This window comes from Glandiceps talaboti, chromosome 15, assembly GCF_964340395.1.
Source record: "Glandiceps talaboti chromosome 15, keGlaTala1.1, whole genome shotgun sequence".
NCBI lineage: Eukaryota > Metazoa > Hemichordata > Enteropneusta > Spengelidae > Glandiceps > Glandiceps talaboti.
This window is the reverse complement of record NC_135563.1, coordinates 15,298,743-15,317,621: the sequence shown is the minus strand read 5'-3', so window position 1 is coordinate 15,317,621 and position 18,879 is coordinate 15,298,743. Positions and strand designations below refer to the sequence as shown.

General features: G+C 33.7%; 1 protein-coding gene across 2 annotated transcripts in view; it reads right to left on the bottom strand.

Moving 5' to 3' along the window:
* LOC144446766 (DNA replication complex GINS protein SLD5-like) overlaps positions 1–18,879 on the bottom strand; it is a 44,259-nt gene that overhangs the window by 25,153 nt on the left and 227 nt on the right. Inside the window, exons 2-9 of one of the 2 annotated variants that reach the window (XM_078136597.1) lie at positions 18,503–18,675; positions 17,584–17,730; positions 17,113–17,166; positions 16,309–16,406; positions 15,928–16,016; positions 15,257–15,347; positions 14,595–14,703; positions 12,131–12,320 (exon numbers count right to left, since the gene is read on the bottom strand). In XM_078136597.1, the coding sequence (XP_077992723.1) occupies positions 14,607–14,703; positions 15,257–15,347; positions 15,928–16,016; positions 16,309–16,406; positions 17,113–17,166; positions 17,584–17,730; positions 18,503–18,675 (749 nt within the window). In that variant the 3' untranslated portion in view covers positions 12,131–12,320; positions 14,595–14,606. Of the gene's footprint in view, positions 1–12,130; positions 12,321–14,594; positions 14,704–15,256; positions 15,348–15,927; positions 16,017–16,308; positions 16,407–17,112; positions 17,167–17,583; positions 17,731–18,502; positions 18,676–18,879 lie in introns of those variants that run through there. The other variant, XM_078136598.1, reaches the window with a different exon arrangement.

Sequence of the window (18,879 nt, the reverse complement as noted above, 5' to 3'; positions counted from 1 at the left end):
ATGAAAACTGACTCACAAATATTCTGATTATCATTTTTTTTTAAATTTCATGAATTTCTTTCACGAATTTGCAAACAAGGAACTTAAAACAGTTTTAAAAAGAATGTTAGTATTAAATTGAGACAAAAACTGATGCAAATTTAATATTGAACACAAACTATTTCCAAGGCTCAGGGGTGCAGGAGACCAATTTAATGAACTGAGCAGTGTCACTGTCTGAACATGTTGGACAGATAATGATCATAATTATTCTTGTGCAAGATGTAGAAGATTCCATTTATAGCGAAAGGGTAGTCAGACACATTGGAGGGACACAGAATCATCTACAACTTTATTCTTCTAATTAGCACCACCTGTTTGATTAAGTTTTGCGGCTTTTTTTCTCTGCTTCAAAAATCACACAAAAATCACAAATTTGGCCCATCTGTCTAGCTAACATTTATTTAGAATCAAAAAGAATTTCAGATAACTTCATTTTTAAAGTCCCTAATTTGGAAATGGTTATATATGGGTCAACGACCGTAATTTACAACGACAAGTTGTCCTTGTTAGGTGAGGTGCATGGCAGTCACATGGCAGTCACATGTTCAGAGGACACATTTTCAGTGGTACATGATAGATGACTGTCCTCCTACCTCTTCTCCTACTTGTACTGCATGTTCTCATTGTTGGTTCATGTATTCCGAGGATGTACAATTCCATTCATACATGTGCATGATGACGTAAAATCATGGTAATGTGGTTAAATAAGCCTGACAGATACATCTTCCAACCCCTCCCCCTTGAGTCCAGTGGCCATCACAATAATATACAACATATTTGTTCAGTTCACTATGTAAATAATTTTCAATCAAACCAAAATCTGAGTTGAGTTTTGCTGAGAACATCCACTTTTCATCTATAAAAACAATACAGTATTCGTAATATCAATGTCAAAAGGGTAAAATACTTGAAATATCAACACAATAACCATAGCATCAATTTAATTGTACTTTTCACAGAAATGCTCCAAATCATAGAAAAAATCACTCACATGATCACGAGACCAAGAACAGGACTCAAGTTACCATGGAAACAGCAAACAAATTACAAGACAAATGTTAGCAGTGATGATAAGTCTTTGGTGTGATTTCTCTTTGCCAAATTAGTTCCATATCAATCAGAAATAATGTCAGAACCATTGTTTCACGTATACAAATACTAAACTTTGATCCCTAAATTGTTTCTTGTTGTCTGCTCAATGCCAAAACATGACACCGTTGTTTTCTGATATCCCCATACATAGGAACCAGACAATCAATACTACTCCTTTTGTTTTCACTGAAATAGCTATTGTTAGAGTTGTCTAAAGGGTTGTCTGTGGTCGAGTGGTTAAACCACTTGCCTCTGAGTCTTACCACTACGATCGGGGTTCGAACTCATTCAGGGTTTGATTAAATTTACCACACTTTTTTGTAAGTTAGAAGAGTGTCGTTCAGGTTGACTCTACTGAACAATGCTGGTTTTCACCCCAGGTACTCCAGTTTCCTCATGCATTGACACTGAACCCATGAAGGATGGCCCTTATTGGACTTCTTGGGAGACAAGTGTTTATATACTTAAAGAACTATCCAGATGGACTGTTAAACCAGGGTCTGCACATGCTCATCAACATGACTGAAAACCCTCAAAACTTTCTAACCATTACGGTGATTGTCTTGTAATGAAAATGACCTTTTCTTCATTTTATGATCATCAATAAATTCATATGAAAGAGATCTGCTGGCAAACACCTGATACTCAGTATGATGCAACCCTGGGTGAGTGCCCTATACATGGTTACTATTAAATATGACTTCATCAGATCTTCCAAAACCTTGCTGTTATTGTTATTGTTTTCACAAAGATAATACAGACAGAAATCAATGTACCTATAATCCCATTTTAGTTGTTCTTTTTATGATCTATTGTAAGTTATTTGTGAAGGATTTCTTTGCACTATAACTGATGTTATAGCTACAAACAGCCTAAGATCACGTGCACCCACCACATGATAAAATCATGAAAATTTATATGATTACCTGGTAGTACAAAGAGACTTAGGTGATGTTAAAAACTTGCCATGTGATAATGAAAAACGTGACTGCAGAGCATAGACCCTCCACCAACATTTGGTGAGGGTCTTTATACAAAGAGACTGAGCTGATCGTAAACGCTTGCCACGTGATAATGAAAACGTGACTACAGAGCATAGACCCTTCACAATGGTTGGTGAGGGTCTATGTACAGAGAGACTTAGGTGATGTTAAACACTTGCCACTGGCCACACGAAAATCAACACAACTACAAAGAAACTGAGATGAAGTAATAAACAATGGCCACGTGAGATATTGAGATGATGTCAAACAATGGCCGAGTGAGAATCAATGCACTTCAAACATGTACATGTCCTTGGAATTCTTTGTCTGTCTTTTTTGCTGTAGTTTTCAAATTCTCCTATCATGTAAAATAAGCATTACATGATTATGGGTACAAAATCTGCGTAGGCGGTACAATGTCTGTTTTTTTAAGATTCTGTTTCTGGATATTTAGAAAGAAGCCGGCTACACATCTCTACATTGGCATGGTATGCAATATCTACAGAGAGAAAGCAAAGGATAAAGGGAAAACGTAAGCAGTGCTACAACATACTAGCCAAATAAATAGGGAACATGCAAGCTAAACTTATGTCATGGTATTGTGACACACATTACCAGAATTCAAAGCCTTGCAAATAATTTACAAGGATGGGCCATTTATTTCCAAGTATACAGTCATTTTTGAATGATCATCTTAAAAGAAAAATTGTACAAAAATTTGATTTTTTCACGGTTCATCTTTCAAATGTATTTTGATAAAAACAAATGAACTTTGTGAAATAGGTTACATTTATACAACAGTTGACACTGTGGAAATCGAGGTTGTATTGTACAACAACAACATAAAACAGGTCAATTACCAAACACACAAAGAATTATCTTCTTGGATTATCAAAAACCGTATTTTTTGATAAACCACAAGGTAACCACTTTATACAATGTACATGTGTACAAGTTTTACAAATATTTGTTCACGTTTTCAGACTTGGCCACAAATATTTACTATTTGACTCCGATATTAATTATTCTTGCAAGGACATCGATCAGAACAGTAGGCTCCAATCAAAGGATGAACAATTCCACAACCAAATATGGGTATACATCATGAATATTCATCAATTTGTACCAAATATGGATATTTATCATGAATACTTACCATTTCTCACCAAATATGGATTATTAATGGTGCTAGTATGCATTTCTAACAGTTTCAGAGATTTTTTGGTTAATGAGTACATTTGAAACAGCGAAGCCATAGATCAGAAATGAGAAAATATGAATGAATGGATGTGTGGTCGTCAAAAAGAACCAATAAATTTTCAAGATATCCTGAACTATTTTGATCAACTAAACCAAATGTTAAACAAAGTGATACAATAACACTGTCTGAGGAATTAATCAATATGGATGAATTTGAGTTATTTTGGTAGTCAACTAATTTGATGTTAAAAATATCTTTCCAACACTTTCAGTAAACAGTATGAAGACTCGGTTCTTGGAAGGCTTATTCCCCAAAATGTCAGCACACTTTTTAACTGTGTTAAACAGAGAACATTTATCAAGTTTTTATTGATGTTAAAAAGAGAGGTATTTGGATTCTTCTATTCTACTTAAATTCAAATTTTGAACACATCCTGCCATCATCATAAATTTCTTGCTAGTAGAAAATTTTCTGATGACCATACCCATGTTCACTTTGTGGAAAAAGTGGACCAACATATTACCAAACCTCTGACGTATAACAGGAAGTGTTACTATAAATGGTTTTTCCACAAAATATTACAAAATTTCATTTGTTACATGGGCTGCCTGAATACTGCCACATATTTGCAAATCTGAAACATCATTTTTTGACCATTATTAATTGCGATGACAAAATCCTGAAATTTGCGGGTTATAAAAAATTATATTTGTTTGATCTACAACTTTGATTCTCAACTATGAAATTCTTGGTAAAATTAATTATATTTATTGGTCATAATGATTAAAATTTTATAAAAAGTTATTCAAAACATAAGTGTAACTATTTTACAATTGTTATTCAATATTTTTGCCAAGATTGGGGAACCCTGGTAACAGAACGGAGTAAAAATGGCCGAGTGTTTCCCCAGAGAGTCTATGGTAATTTTGTTTGGGAACCCAGGTAAAATGACATGGGAACTTTGGTAGATTTTCATTCACATTTTATTACAATACAGTAATAAATTGTAGTTTTCAAAATATCAGAATGTTACCTGATACAATTTATTGGCGGCCATGTTTTAACAAAAAGTCTCAGCACCTGAAAAATGAGAGTCAAAATGAGAGTGTCGACAAGGAGAAATATGATTACTTTTGATAGATTTAGGTGTTCATTGCCTTCATGTGAGTGTATTTAATCAAGAAATTCGATTTTAGAAAATGGTACAAGAATGGTATAAGAACTAAGTAAACCTTCAATTTTCAATACAAGCTTTTGAGTTCAGACAATCGCCAGGTACCTACAATATATACAATTTCTTTCTCTTTCAGATGCCGACGTCAAATAAAATGACTAATTGCAGTTTCTTTCTATATACTTATTTGAGCTATAAAATGACGCAATTATTGTGCTGTAATGAAATGAAATTCTGTTCAGATGTGATGAATTAGTGAACAACCACGTGTTTTCTCTTTGACAAAGGGTTGGCTTCTTTCATCATAGGATTGAAAGTAAACATTGTTAGCTTTGGCAAACAGGTATGAAAAGTGGATTTCTAGACAGCTCATGTACATGTTGAATATTTACTTCATTTTGCATGTTTGCACAACAAATAACGCTGTCTGAGGAATTAAAGTTTTTCTGTTGCAATTGTATTTCAATGTTTTCCAGGAAAATTTCTGCAAAAATATTTAACTTTTTATGGCACATATTTCCCAATTTTTTCGTATGCATTCCGTATTCATTGTGTTAATGTCATACATTAACACAATGAATATGGCTTCTTATGAATGCTTTCACAACTACATCTACAATTTAGTCAATTTTTTGCCTCTATTTTAGCATCAGATAACACTGTACCTGGTCACAAATCAATTGTATTTTGTACGTACCACAGCTAGGTCAGTATCTCATTGACTATCCCAGGTAATTTGTTTGTGGGCTAATTCTCCTCTTTATGAGCAAATTGATGACACACCCACTAGAAACAGTACAGTTTATTGATACCAGGCTGTTTAAACAAAATATGTCTAAACTAGAAGGTAACAGTTTACAATCATTGGTTGCCATGTGGTGTACATGTGGAATAAAATATGATAGTTTTAATAGGTAACAAATGAAGCTGATCGCTCTTTGTCATTTCTGGGTAAATGATGTATGAATGACAAATGGTCTACTGTATGCTAACTAGGAAGCATATGGCATTGCCACCATCTCCACATGTTACCTAAATACTGATGTATGACTGTCAGTTTGTTTTTATAGACTAATATCTGATAGTTTGCCTCTCATGCTGCCTGTCTGTGAGGTTATATCTTTCTGCCATGTGTCAGTCTGCCTATTTGTCTCTCTATCAGTTAGTTAGTACTTGACTGTCTGTTTGCAGTTTATTCTTCTGTCTATCTGTCTGTCTCTCGGGTTGTTTCTCTGTCAACTTGTCTTTGCCATCCACCTGTCTGTCCACCATCTGTCTGTATATCTGTATGTCCACCATCTGTCTGTCTGTCTGTCTGTCTATCTGTTTGTCTGTCTGTCTATCTGTTTGTCTGTCTGTCTGTCTGTCTGTCTATCTGTTTGTCTGTCTGTTTGTCTGTCTGTCTGTCTGTCTGTCTATCTGTTTGTCTATCTATCTGACAATCAGTTTCAGTACACTTGTCCGTTGCTAGGATTGTTTCTCTCTATCTGCCAAGTTGTCTTTGCCATCCACCTGTCTGTCCACTGTCTGTGTCGATCTGTATATCCATCCACCTGTCTGTCTGTCCACTCTGTCCACCATGTCTGTCTGTAAGTCCATTCATCTGTCTGTCTGTCTGTCTGTCTGAATGTCCAGTCATATGCTTGTCTTAATATCTCCCTGTCAGTCCCTGTACATGTACCAAAGAATATCAACTTATCTGTTCTTCCAGCTGAGGAGCACATGAATGAGAGGTCATACCTATCATTTGGAGACATGCAGACAAAATATCCACAGTTGTGTTTTCAGCATCTTTCAGATAAAACTAACTAGACCAGATAACTACAATCTGAATAAAATCTGATGTGGTGAAAGCAGGTACGAGAAGATGTCTTTATTTACCACTATTTCCATCACTTTGTATCGTTTGTTTTGTTCTGAGTGATCACCACGTGGGAAGGTGTCGGTCACCGGGAAAAAAACAAATGACGCAAAGTGATGGAATTAGAGGTAAATAAAGACATCTACCTACTTTAATGTAGATGTTTAATCAGATTGAGATAACTAGTAAAGCTTGTGGAAAGTACTCTATCGTGACTATACATCATGTGACAAGCTGTATATATCACATATTTGATTATTATTGTACGATTTAATAGATAAGTACCATATTATTAATAAACTATTATATTTTACTGCCTCCAATCTGGGTATTTATGCCTTGAGGACCTGATGGTAATCTGCCTGACATGGGGAGGAATATGGCATGTATATATTAAGGCATCTAATGACATTTATTAGGCCATCATATCAAGTGACCACTGGCCATCTTTCATTCAGTGGTGTTCACATTCTACAAGTCATCAGCATTCTGGTCAGTAGTGACAGGTTAGCCATACCAAGTACATGTTCAAATAAAAATATTGAATGCTATAAATCTGAAATTCTTATATTTGGATGTTGAACATTTACAAATGTTCATCCTGTGGTTTTTGGTGTCAAGATAAATCTGAAACTGTCCTGACTTAGGAAACCTATTTGAAATCATCTGAAACTCTCTCTCACAACACCAACTTGATATATATATCCTGACTTGGAACATCTTTGTACCTGAAATCTCCTGAAACCTTGAGCTTATGTGTGTAAATAGCGCAAAATGAGTACAATACATTCCAACAATAAACAAATTAGAAGGGTGGGTGTCCAGTTCATGTTGTGGACAAAAAAGTCACTAAATTTCAAGAAATGCAAGACCGGAAAGGATATTAAATTGCATGTGTTCATTTTTATCATTAAAATAAAATTCAAGACGCTACCATCCAGGTGCTTTTTACAATATACACTGCAACATAGCATTTCACTGACACATGTCATTTTTACAGCCAATCTGGTGAAAAGTAAGCTATTTTATTTGTATTTTATCTTTACTGATTTATCATAATATTTCTAGTATTAAAATGATTTTTCACCGAGATATTTAATTCTTTAGATCAAAAAAGTAAGAATGTTCAGGATGCAGGGCATTTGAGTTTTTCAAAATCCTCAAATTTGTGTTCACCTGTGTTTTAGATTAGTTGGTTGATTATTCAAATAAATTTGCAAAAATATGAAATGCCAGCTGTTACTTCATTCATATCAAATAATGACACAGAAATTCATATTTTCATTCACAGATGATGACTTATATAATAAGTACTTTTTTTCTATAGAATTTTCAATCTGGAATACATTTGCCGAGTTGGCAGAATTTGAGATACCCCTAGCAAAACCTGGTAGACAGTTCATCACATGTAGGTCACCTACATGACTGTATAGAAAACTGGGTTGAGCTTCTAGCTGTGTTGAGTGAACTTTATCTGACCTCATCATGTCCACAAAGCTTTTCCCTTTCAAATAAATTGTGTACCCCATATCAAATTAGTTGTATCAAATTACTTACTTGTAATCAGTGCTAAATAAACACGTTTTAGCATTTTCATTATGTGTTAAGTGTTTGAATAAATAAAACTGCTTGATTTGGTACTTGTGTTAATTAACAGGATCATAGGGGTCCTCAGTTGGTATGGCAACATGGTTCTACAAAGAGCATACTTCTCATCAACAAACAGAAACGTGAAGCAAATACTTACACATTGGCAAACACTTTCCCAGGTGCTTAGAATAAAGATTTAACGCCATCTTGTTTTAAAAATACATGAATTAGTACCTGCTTTCAAATTAAATGTATTTCAAGATGTTCTTTCCATCTGACTTTGACTTAGCAATATCAATTATCAGACCAATATCAAAATTTTGTCAATAATGTTTTTTTTTCTTCAAATTAGCAGTAATTTTGTCGTTACAATACTTAGCTATTTTGCCAAACTGTTGCATGTCGGGCAACAGCAATGTGTTGATATTGAACACTACAAGCCCTGAACAATATATCATTAAAACACCTTTCCATTCATTCCATCTGACCTCAGTTGAGTGATATTATTTTTCCGACCCATATCAACATAATTACTAAAAGTAAAAGGCAGTCATTTTGTCAAATTTTTGCATGTCAGCACATTGTTGACATTGCATTGAAAACTACAAGCATTGAAAAGGAGATATTATCACATCAAATCTATCTTTCCTTAGCAATTTCCCTCACACGTTGATGGGGCAAATATTTCCTGATTTCAAAGAGTACCTACTGTTTACATTTACATAGAGAAAAGAGATCAGACATCTGTTTGGTATAATTTGCTATTGTCAAAAGGAGAAACAATATGAATATGTATGAATTAAAATGGTTGTTTCTGTTGAACATTGATTGTAATATACCCCCCCCCCCCAAAAAAAAAAGGTAACATTTTTTTCCAAGCTGTCATGTTTCTGTTTCTGTTTTGTGTTTATGTTGTTATTTTTATCTGTTTTATAATATGTACATCTCATCATTGTAATGTAATGTATAAACATTGAAAATTTTAAAATAAATTTTATATTTTTTTTTAAGTTTGATGTTAGCATATTGTCTTCTATCCAAAACTGATTGAGTATTATCAAGCAAATATTCCATACTGTGAAAAAAATGAAACTGACACAGCTGATATGAAAATGTTGACAAAATTCAAACATCTCGTTTTACAGCTGAGGTATATTATTTCAGTTGACATATTGTCTGAAATATCTGTCACTGACTAGTATCAAGTTTCCAGTTACATTATTTGCATTGTCTACTTTAAACTCATTATTACATCGTATTTAGTAATTTTGGGCAAAGTTTTTACATTTACAATTTTCTTAAATATGAAACTAATCCCACATTTTATTTGTATACATCTATATCATCAACAAAAAACATTAAAATGTTGGTGATCCCGATTCTAATATATTCTTGGAAATGATGAAATAAAGAATGCACTTGGATATGTTAGGTAGATGTAGGTTAAATATGCAATATTAATGAAGGTGACATTGGTGACAACTGTCTTTGCATATGAAATTCTATTGCCAGTTGTATGATGTAATCCAGGTTCAACGAGCGGTTAATTTATTTATCACCCCACCTACCAACATGACACAGATGAACAGCGCCCTCTAGAGAAAGCTAGCCTAAAACAAAACTTTCATTTGTGGACAGTTGCACATTTCAGATTTTATAAACTCAAATTGACAACTCTGTTTGATGAAATAATTACAGTAAAAGTCTGGGGGAACGTTAATTTTCTAAAATGATATTTGTCAAATGTCAAAATGTCACACAGGTGAATACACGGAGGTCCAGCTGTCTCTGCGTGTGTCCAAGAAATACGTGCAAACAATACACTCTCCCATTGACGTCAGCTGACTACTGAAACCAAACTACAACATACCAGATCTCTTATCAAATACATATCATACAACATAAGCCACTGGGCTTCCTTCAGCTCTAATTACACCATACAAAGTTTATTAGTTGTTTCATAGTCTAGTTCCTGACGGAAAGTACTCTGATTTTACACTATGTTATCTTCACACATTACTGAGTGTAAAATCGGAATACAGTCCAGTCCATCAGGAACTAGACTATTGTTTCACAAATATGTGGACATCTTTTTTACTTCACTTTGAAAAACTTAAAAATTTCAGTTCAGATAAATTTTTATTTTAGTGATTGAAATCACTGCAAGGTGTGAATCATAAATTTCACAACTGTTTCATACATACTTGTGAAATTATTTTACTTCAGTTTAAAATTCTTGCAAGTTATATTTCAGTTGAATTTTCAGTATAAAAATATTTACTTGTCAATCTAGGAATATTTATTTTAAGGAGAATTTGCACAAAAAACCACTTTTGTTTCTTTTCTATTCTCAAATTTGTGAAATAGTGACAAGTCTCCAATAAACATGGAAGACCAACAGATACTTAATTATCTCTTTTCTCTGTACCTGAGTACGTAATTTTATGATGAACTTTAGAAAATAATTTACCAACAGCTACAAAATCAAGTTTTCCTGACTGATATTACACCATTTCAACGGATGCAAATCTGTAGAACTATGACTAAATATTAGTGGCCTTGCCTCATTTCCGCCCACACAGCTTGCAAGTACATGTTCCTACCATGCACAGCTGATACTATGACTTAAAGCAACCCTAGAAATCTGCTCATAACATACCACTGTGATTTTACGTACTTTTACTGACAACATCAAACCCTGTATTAACCTCAGCTATGCTTCCCCAGGTCTTAGTAGAGTTACTTACAGGCAATCAATAAGTCAGAATGGACGTATAAAACTCAAATTTACAATAGTGCCTGGTCCTCAATATTTTTTTGATGTCTTAACACAATGACCAGAGTTTATATTTAGGTTATGAGAAATCAATATGTCCATGTTATCATGTACTAAAATGAAATAATTGACTTGGCCTCAAAACCACAAACACCAACACCATAAAATTCACAAAACCACAAAAAAAACATGATCTTAAAATTCACAAAAGCATAAAAAAACAACATAATTAAATTCTGGGGTTGCAGCCACCACAAACAGCGGGGGTAAATATTAAAGTGGCCATATGGATGAGAATTTGGTATTTATTTTGGATTTTTTAATTTACAAAACAATCTTAACCATGGTTTCCTAAAATCACTGACACAATACAGACCAAGTCCTTGTTTGTAACTCAATAAATTGCAAAAGCTAAAAATGTGTAAAAAAGGTTTGTTATTGAGCTTACAATAACAAACATTTCACATAATTGTTAATTTTTGGCAATTTATTGAGTTACAAACATGGACTTGGGAAATGTTGTTTCACACTGAGTTACAAACTTGGACTTGGTATATGTAGTTTCACATTGTTTCAAGTAGAAAAATATAGTGAATTAGTTTTATAAATGAAAAATCCAAAATTAATACCAAATTCTCATCCATATGACCACTTTAACCATCTGTCACCTAATTATTCATTTAGTTTGAGGTCAAGAGGTCACAGAGCACATATGAAATCAGAGAAAACTTAACTTTAACAGATCATTTATCTAACAATATAAATTAGTACAGTTCAGTTATCTACAAAAAAAACCATATGTTTAAATAGATTTTTGAAATTGGAAAGTCTTACTGATATCAGCTGTTTTTAATCACCATGACAACCAAATACGAGGCCATTTTAATGTAGGCCCTACTCCCCCCAACCCCATATTTTTTGTTTTGAAATATCGCAATAAATGGGGGTAAATCATGAAAATTGTGGCAAAATATAATGGATGCAACTTACGATTACTGACACATATCGTACCAGCACCGACCCATGACATCTCATAAACTGACATCTTCATTAAAGTTGACATCAAACAAATTCTTCAACCACACTTCTATCAGGTATATTACTCTCAGTATTCATGAATGCATTTTTACATTTGCATGTATGAAAGTGTCATCAATTTTTGGTTGATACAGTTTGTATTTGCAATGTATGTCAATTTTTACTAATGAGCTCTTGGCAGGACATCATGAGAAATGTACAGTTATTTGCGGCGGCAACAACAACAACAACAACAACAAAATCAACAAAATCAAAAGCAATAAAAACAAACAAAAAACAACAACAGTGTCTTGAATGTGGCATTTATTTTCAGAATGATGAATCAAGCAAATATTTGGTAAGCACTGCTCAAAATTGTTTGACATGGCTAACTATACAATGTCAACAACATGGATACTAAAAAGGGCTTTTTCTTTTTTTGTTTTCATCTTGATTTCTGAACATCTGGTATTCCACATCAAAACAATATGATACTCTTCAACTTTCCGCATACCAGGGCTATCCACAGCCAACTTTAATCATCCTTTAACTCACAGGTCAGAGAGGTAACTGTACAACCAGAACTAGACGTGGTAGAAAACAGATTCACAATGTAACCTTTGACCCCATACACATACTTTCACAGTTGTTCTGCTAGTGCACACTGAGGAGTAGACAAACAATTCAAAACAAGTGAAGGATAAAAGTTGGCAGCTAACAACACACATATGCAGCATTTCTAAGATACCTTTCAAGTGCAACTAACGCCATGAGTAATTTTGAAGAATATAACACATTTCAGAATTGTCTAACAGGAGTTGCAAAGGTTATCACGAACTTGAACGTAATATATCATGATTCCCTTTTCTCTATTAATTAGCCTATTAACAAACATTGATGGGTAAGGAGGGGTGTCTATTTGCCTAAAATAAATATTTACAGGCTAAACTATGTCACCAAAAAGTATGTGAAAGATATTTATACATCTCAGAAACAACTCTGGTTGCCAGATATCAACACTAATAGCTTCACTTTACTGATATCATTTCCTTTAATTACCAATTTAGTTTTATAATTTGAGATACAGATTCAGATTTCATGGGACACATCTTTGATTCACTTTCAAAATAGTTTTCCAAGGGATGAACTTTTGACTCAAAACACACCATTCTGATATACAGTATCTGTTAATTTGACATTCCAGGGAGCCTGGAAGTTGTTTGCAATGGTTATTTTAGATGGCTGCAACTGTTACACGGACAAATAAGACAGATCATGACACGCTATGCAAAATAAGAAATCTGAACCGACAGTGTGATGATGTCATCAAGGGTCAAAGTTCAGATAGTGCTACAAGGACGCTGTCCGCTGTTGACATCAGGTCAAAGTTGAAATTGCTGACTCAGCTGATTGAAACTAGAGCAGTCTCCCTAATCTCACAAGATTCCGAGCAATATCATGGTGACTTTGTCTGAGCGAGATGTACAACTTGAGAGAAAAACAACAGCTGTATTTGACATATAAACATTAAATTATATCAATGGATGTGGTGATCTTTGTTAAATATTACAAAAATGTCTCACTGGAAGTATCAAAATTCTAATAATAATTAACCTTTCATATAAATATTGGAAATTTTAAAATAACACACAAGCGTTTTTCTTCCCACAAATCAAACTTTACAACCTTAGACTGTGAGATACATCATGTCACTTCACCCTCACCAGCTTCCTCTCTGAGAGGTGTTGACCGATGTGTGAGGGTGCCTGTCACGGTGTACCTTACAGACCATTACAACCATTGTAGAACTTCTCTAGTGTTTGTCTGGACAGTAGTTTATGAGAAATAGGCATTTGAATGTTTACTTAATGGTGCAAGCATGTCTGCATCTCGTCATTTAGGAAAAACATCAGTTCGATAACAAATACATTATATGACAGGCAGACAGACAGTTTGTCTGCGTATGCCGAGTGTGACGTAATGCGTTGTTATCATCAAAACCGACAATTGATACAATGTTTCATCATGTATTATGATAAGATTAATACTTCTGGGCACTGTCGTAGACATTTTTTTTATACACGTCAGCTTACTGGTCAATTCATGTTCAGATTGAAGCATATAACAGATAAGCTCTGCAATGGTTGTGCGTAGTCAACAAGCCCATTTGAAACACTTCTATCTTTTCAAATTCCTCAAGCAATCTAGTGTCTGACAGACAGGAAGTTTGTCTGTGTATGCTGTGTATGATGAAATGTGTTGTTATTATCAGAACTGATAAGATTAATTGTTGTTGTTGGCACCTAGGCTGTATGATGGGGGGGGGGGGGTACCAGCTCTGGTAGGGGTGTATGGCCAGAGCTGGAAAGAGGTACAGCATGTCAGGACACCCTCATGCACTGGGGAACCCCTTTCAAGTTGACGGCTGAGTGACAGTGCATTTTATAAATGAGCCTAGTTGGCACCGTTTATCGAAATTTTTACATGCCAGCTTACTGGTAAATTGTCGTTCAGATTTACTCAATCGATAGATAAGTTCTGCAATGATTGTAACTAACCTACGAGTTCATTTTCAAATACTTTATCTTTTTCAACTTCTCAGACACTTCTTACAATGTTAGGAAACAACTACAATGTACAGATAACTAGTCATAATCATAATTATGTTTACATTACAAGATATGTCTGATTTTTGAAATTTTGGGAGTCTTTTCAGATCAAAATAAAAATTTGGCTGACAAAACCAGAATGTCCACTGATTATAATTCTGTACAATATCAAAACAATAAAATTTAGCAATAATTTTGACTGCCTATTTGGTAAAATGTGAACAAATTTATGAAAAAATTCAATTTTACCTTTGACTAGGTTTATATCAAAGAAACTGCTGAATTTTCTACAAGTTTGTATATTGGTTTGTATCTCATTATATGTTGACCTCCTTTATCTAAGTTTATGACTTCGTTTCTGTAAAGAGAAAAGAAAAGAAAAATTATCAAAAGAGCCACTGAGTACAAAAGAAATAAAAGTTTTATAACAAGAAAATAATGAATGTTACAATGAACAAAACAAAAATACAGACATGTGCAAGCCACATTAAAAACAAATGAAATAACAGTGTAAGGTATAGAGGGCGCTGTCCAACTCTTTCGGTATATTAAAATAAGGATTTTGGCCAGTCACTGGGTCAGGTCAAAAGTAACTATTTATATGTGAACATTTTCTAATTGTTATATTTTAATTACTAAATTTCTTTTATTTGTACATTAGACATTCAATATATATACATCTGTACACGTATCTATAATTTAACATTCTGACAGCCATGATCCTAATACATCTCAAGTGTTTCCATATAACCAAATATTTTTGTATTCCCTTTGAGCAATCATCAAAAATATGATGGTTTTGTCCATGAAGCACAATGCACTGAATCATTTCCCTGTCTAATATTATATTACTTCTATTCAAATCTACACCAAATGTAAACATTTTACGACACATAAAAAGTCAAACTTACTCATGTTCGTCTGTTTCTTCTTCTACCATAACACCTTCCTGGTCTTCATTTACTTTAAGAAATATATAACTGTCCAGATTTGGTCTTGGTGCTAAATAAATAAATAAATAAATAAATAAATACAGACAAAATTACATACATTGGTATACAAACCACGACAATACATTCACAAAGTTATGATCAGAGAATAATAATCTATCCAGGGCCTTGATGTTTACTTGCTGTCCTTTTATTTTGCAGTACTTTGTGTACAGAGGTCATGCACACCATACCCAGTGTACTATTAACTTGTGCAATTGGCATATTGAATTCAACATAGTATAGGTCACCAGCCTCACTTTGAAAATCCAAGTGTACATGCAATGGTTAAATTGACATCATACATAATGCAGAGGTCACCAACCAAGCCTGGGCCTGACATACATACTGTTAGCAATACGTACATGTACATGCAACAGGTGTATTGACATGAAACCAACTGGAGGGGTCACCAGTCTCGCTCTAAAACCTATGGTATAACATACAATCCATTTCTAGATATATTGACCTAAACCAAATGTCACCCTTCCCAACAGACCAGACAGTACACTTTGTTCATTGTTATCAAGCTCTTACAACTAAAACTACAGTTTAGAGATTTCAACTCACAAAACTAAAACTCAGCTACTTACCTATTTTATCTTTGTCTAAATTTTGTAAGTTTGGTGGCATGTGTCTGATTACCACAGATTTCAAATGGGATTCTAAATTTTCTGCATATCTGAAAAAAAGACACAAATCAGACTTCATATCTAAAGTTATGTTTTCACCATCCTTTGACATTGCTTTTATATTCAAGTAAAATGCTATTGTTTTGTTAGGCATTCGCAAAATTCTTCATCAATGAGAATCTAGAACTCAGACAAGTCTGACACTAGAGGGCGTTATTCCCAGGGTGGTTGCTGCCAGGCAAGACAGAAGATAGACAAATTTGAAATCGTTGTCCAGCATAGCAGTTTATACAGACATGTTCACTTGGTACTTGTTACTGAGACAAATAAGAGAATACTTACTGTTTGGCATAAACAAATTCTTCATTTGAAAGTTTGGATGGTTCCTCATCGCCTTTATTCACTTCTTTTTCTAAAATGTGATGGACAAATTTTTCTATCTGTGAATGACAAATAGAGAAACTATAAATTTGCAACTATCAACAATTTTCAACAATACAGGCTGTCATTATAACATTCGATTATTTCTTGCAATATAGTCATTTTTGCTTCCTTTCGTCAATACTATACCCAAATATGGAATACAACACTATGCCCAAATATGGATGTACCACTGCCTAAATCTTAAAATGAAATGTGGCCTGATCAGAAATATTACTTCCTTTTGTTGTTTACCTGTCAATCACTCTGCATGTCACCTGAAGTAACAAAAAACTGTTCAATCATTAGCAATTTTCCCAAACTTTGTTTAAAATGTCCAAAACTCTTCACAACCTTATTTCATCAAAATAACATATATGATAATACAGACAAAAAGACTGTAGAATGATTTCTAGTCACAGTACTGGTAATGAGGTGATGGCAAGAAAACCCGGAAACAAGGGTTTGGGTAACCATATTAAACTTGATTATTTGTAGTAATAAATAACGTGACAGGTTCCAATAGTGACTAATTCTGCAAGAACACATATACAACGAAAGATATATACAAATGTACCATATGGGCCAGAGGCCTGGAAAAGCAATAAACATAAATGCTAATTCTGCAAGGAATGATGTATCCCACAATGCATAATTCAAGATGGTGTGTTTGCAAGATCTCATTCTTACAATATTTTTTAACTCTGACAAAAAAAAAGTACCAACCTTTGCCAGTCGTATCCTTAAATAACTGGTAATTATATACCTGATTCTGTCAAGCTGTGGATTAATAAAAAAGATGTTTTTAACAGTCATACAAATTAAACACAAATTTGGGAAAAAACATACACCTGTAACACATTTGTATTAGACATAAAATCTTATTACAGGCTGGCAAATGTACAAGTTGTCAAATATTGTACTTCACAGGCTTTATCTGATTTTACAAAATGATAATTGTTTGTTGAACAAAGTCAACTGAAAAATGTGCGTCATTTCTGGAGAAGCAAGTGAGAGAAATGATAGAAATACAATTATGTCATTATTTTTTTTAATGGTGTACTTATTCTACAAACATACCAGGAAGGAAAAGTATAATTCTTATTTGGCATGAAATATGAAAATGATGTAACTTAATATCTCAATGCATCTTTGTTACATCACATCATCAACTTTCTCAATACATATTGTACCTACCTCCATTCTATGTATTATAATTCTGAAATCACCTTTCTTACATCTTCTTAAATTTTCTTCCATTTGTTGTATTTGTTCCAACATACATTCTACTAAATCAGATTTAGATTCTAACAATTCTGGAGCAAATTTTTCATTCAACCATGCCTGAAAAGGAACAGATAATATATCTTGACATCATAAACAGGTAAAAACAACTGTAAAGTCCAAACCACTGATTGAAGGTTTGATTGGTTTGTTTTTATTTTTGATGCAATGTAAACTTTCAGTTATAAAGAAATATATTTTAAGCATTGTATTCATATCTTTGTACTGTGTAAAGGTGTCCTTTATTTAAATGTTTCTTTTTTTTTATTACATTGTCACACTAAGAATTGCCTATTTTTGACAATAAAGATTTTATATTGCATTGTACTGCTTAGGTACATTGTATTGCTTAGCCAAAATAGTTTATGTAATATATTGCATTGTAATGGTATTGTATTGACTATTTTTTGACAAAGATTTTGTTTTGTGTATTGGTATTGTATTGCACTGTAGTGCCTATTTTTAGACAAAGATTTTGCATGGTATTGACTATTGTATTGTATGGGTATTGAATTTTACGACAACAAATACTGGACACATGATGTGATGGACTACAAGTCTGGGTTGAGAGGGCAAAACCAAGCTACTACAACTGTGTACCCTTCCCCAAAGTCTATTAGAAATCCTCCCATCAGAGTGATATCAAGCACTTCATATCACAAAATACATAATAATATGAACATTACAGTACTACTAGTATACTACTAGGTTCATATACTTAGTACGATATCACATTGACTCCCAGGCTAAGAATGGCATATGCCTAGGTCAACAACAAACTTTGACCCAAGGCAGCTATTACATTGTAAACTGAGTGACTGGGTAAATTTACCTCTTCTAACTTCAACAGTACATCGGCTGCTGTCATTTCAACCTCTTCTTCGCTTTCGTATCCATCGTGTTCAGTGTCGTCTGCCATTTCTGTCTGTTTACCACTTTTAGTCACGACAGTAGTCACGTTTATTCCCGCGAAAATATCATAACACCTCGATATACTGATGCATGCTGGGAAAATAAACATATTATGTGGATTTTTAAAAAGTTAATTGCATCTAGAAAAATGGAATCGTAAATAAGACTTAAGTAAAATAGGTATACTTAATATGCGCTATATAAGAGATAAATAATGATTGTTTCAGTTATTAGTGAATTTTAATTAGAACGATATTGTTCGTGAGTCTGCGAGAGATCCCGAGAACAAGCAACCCA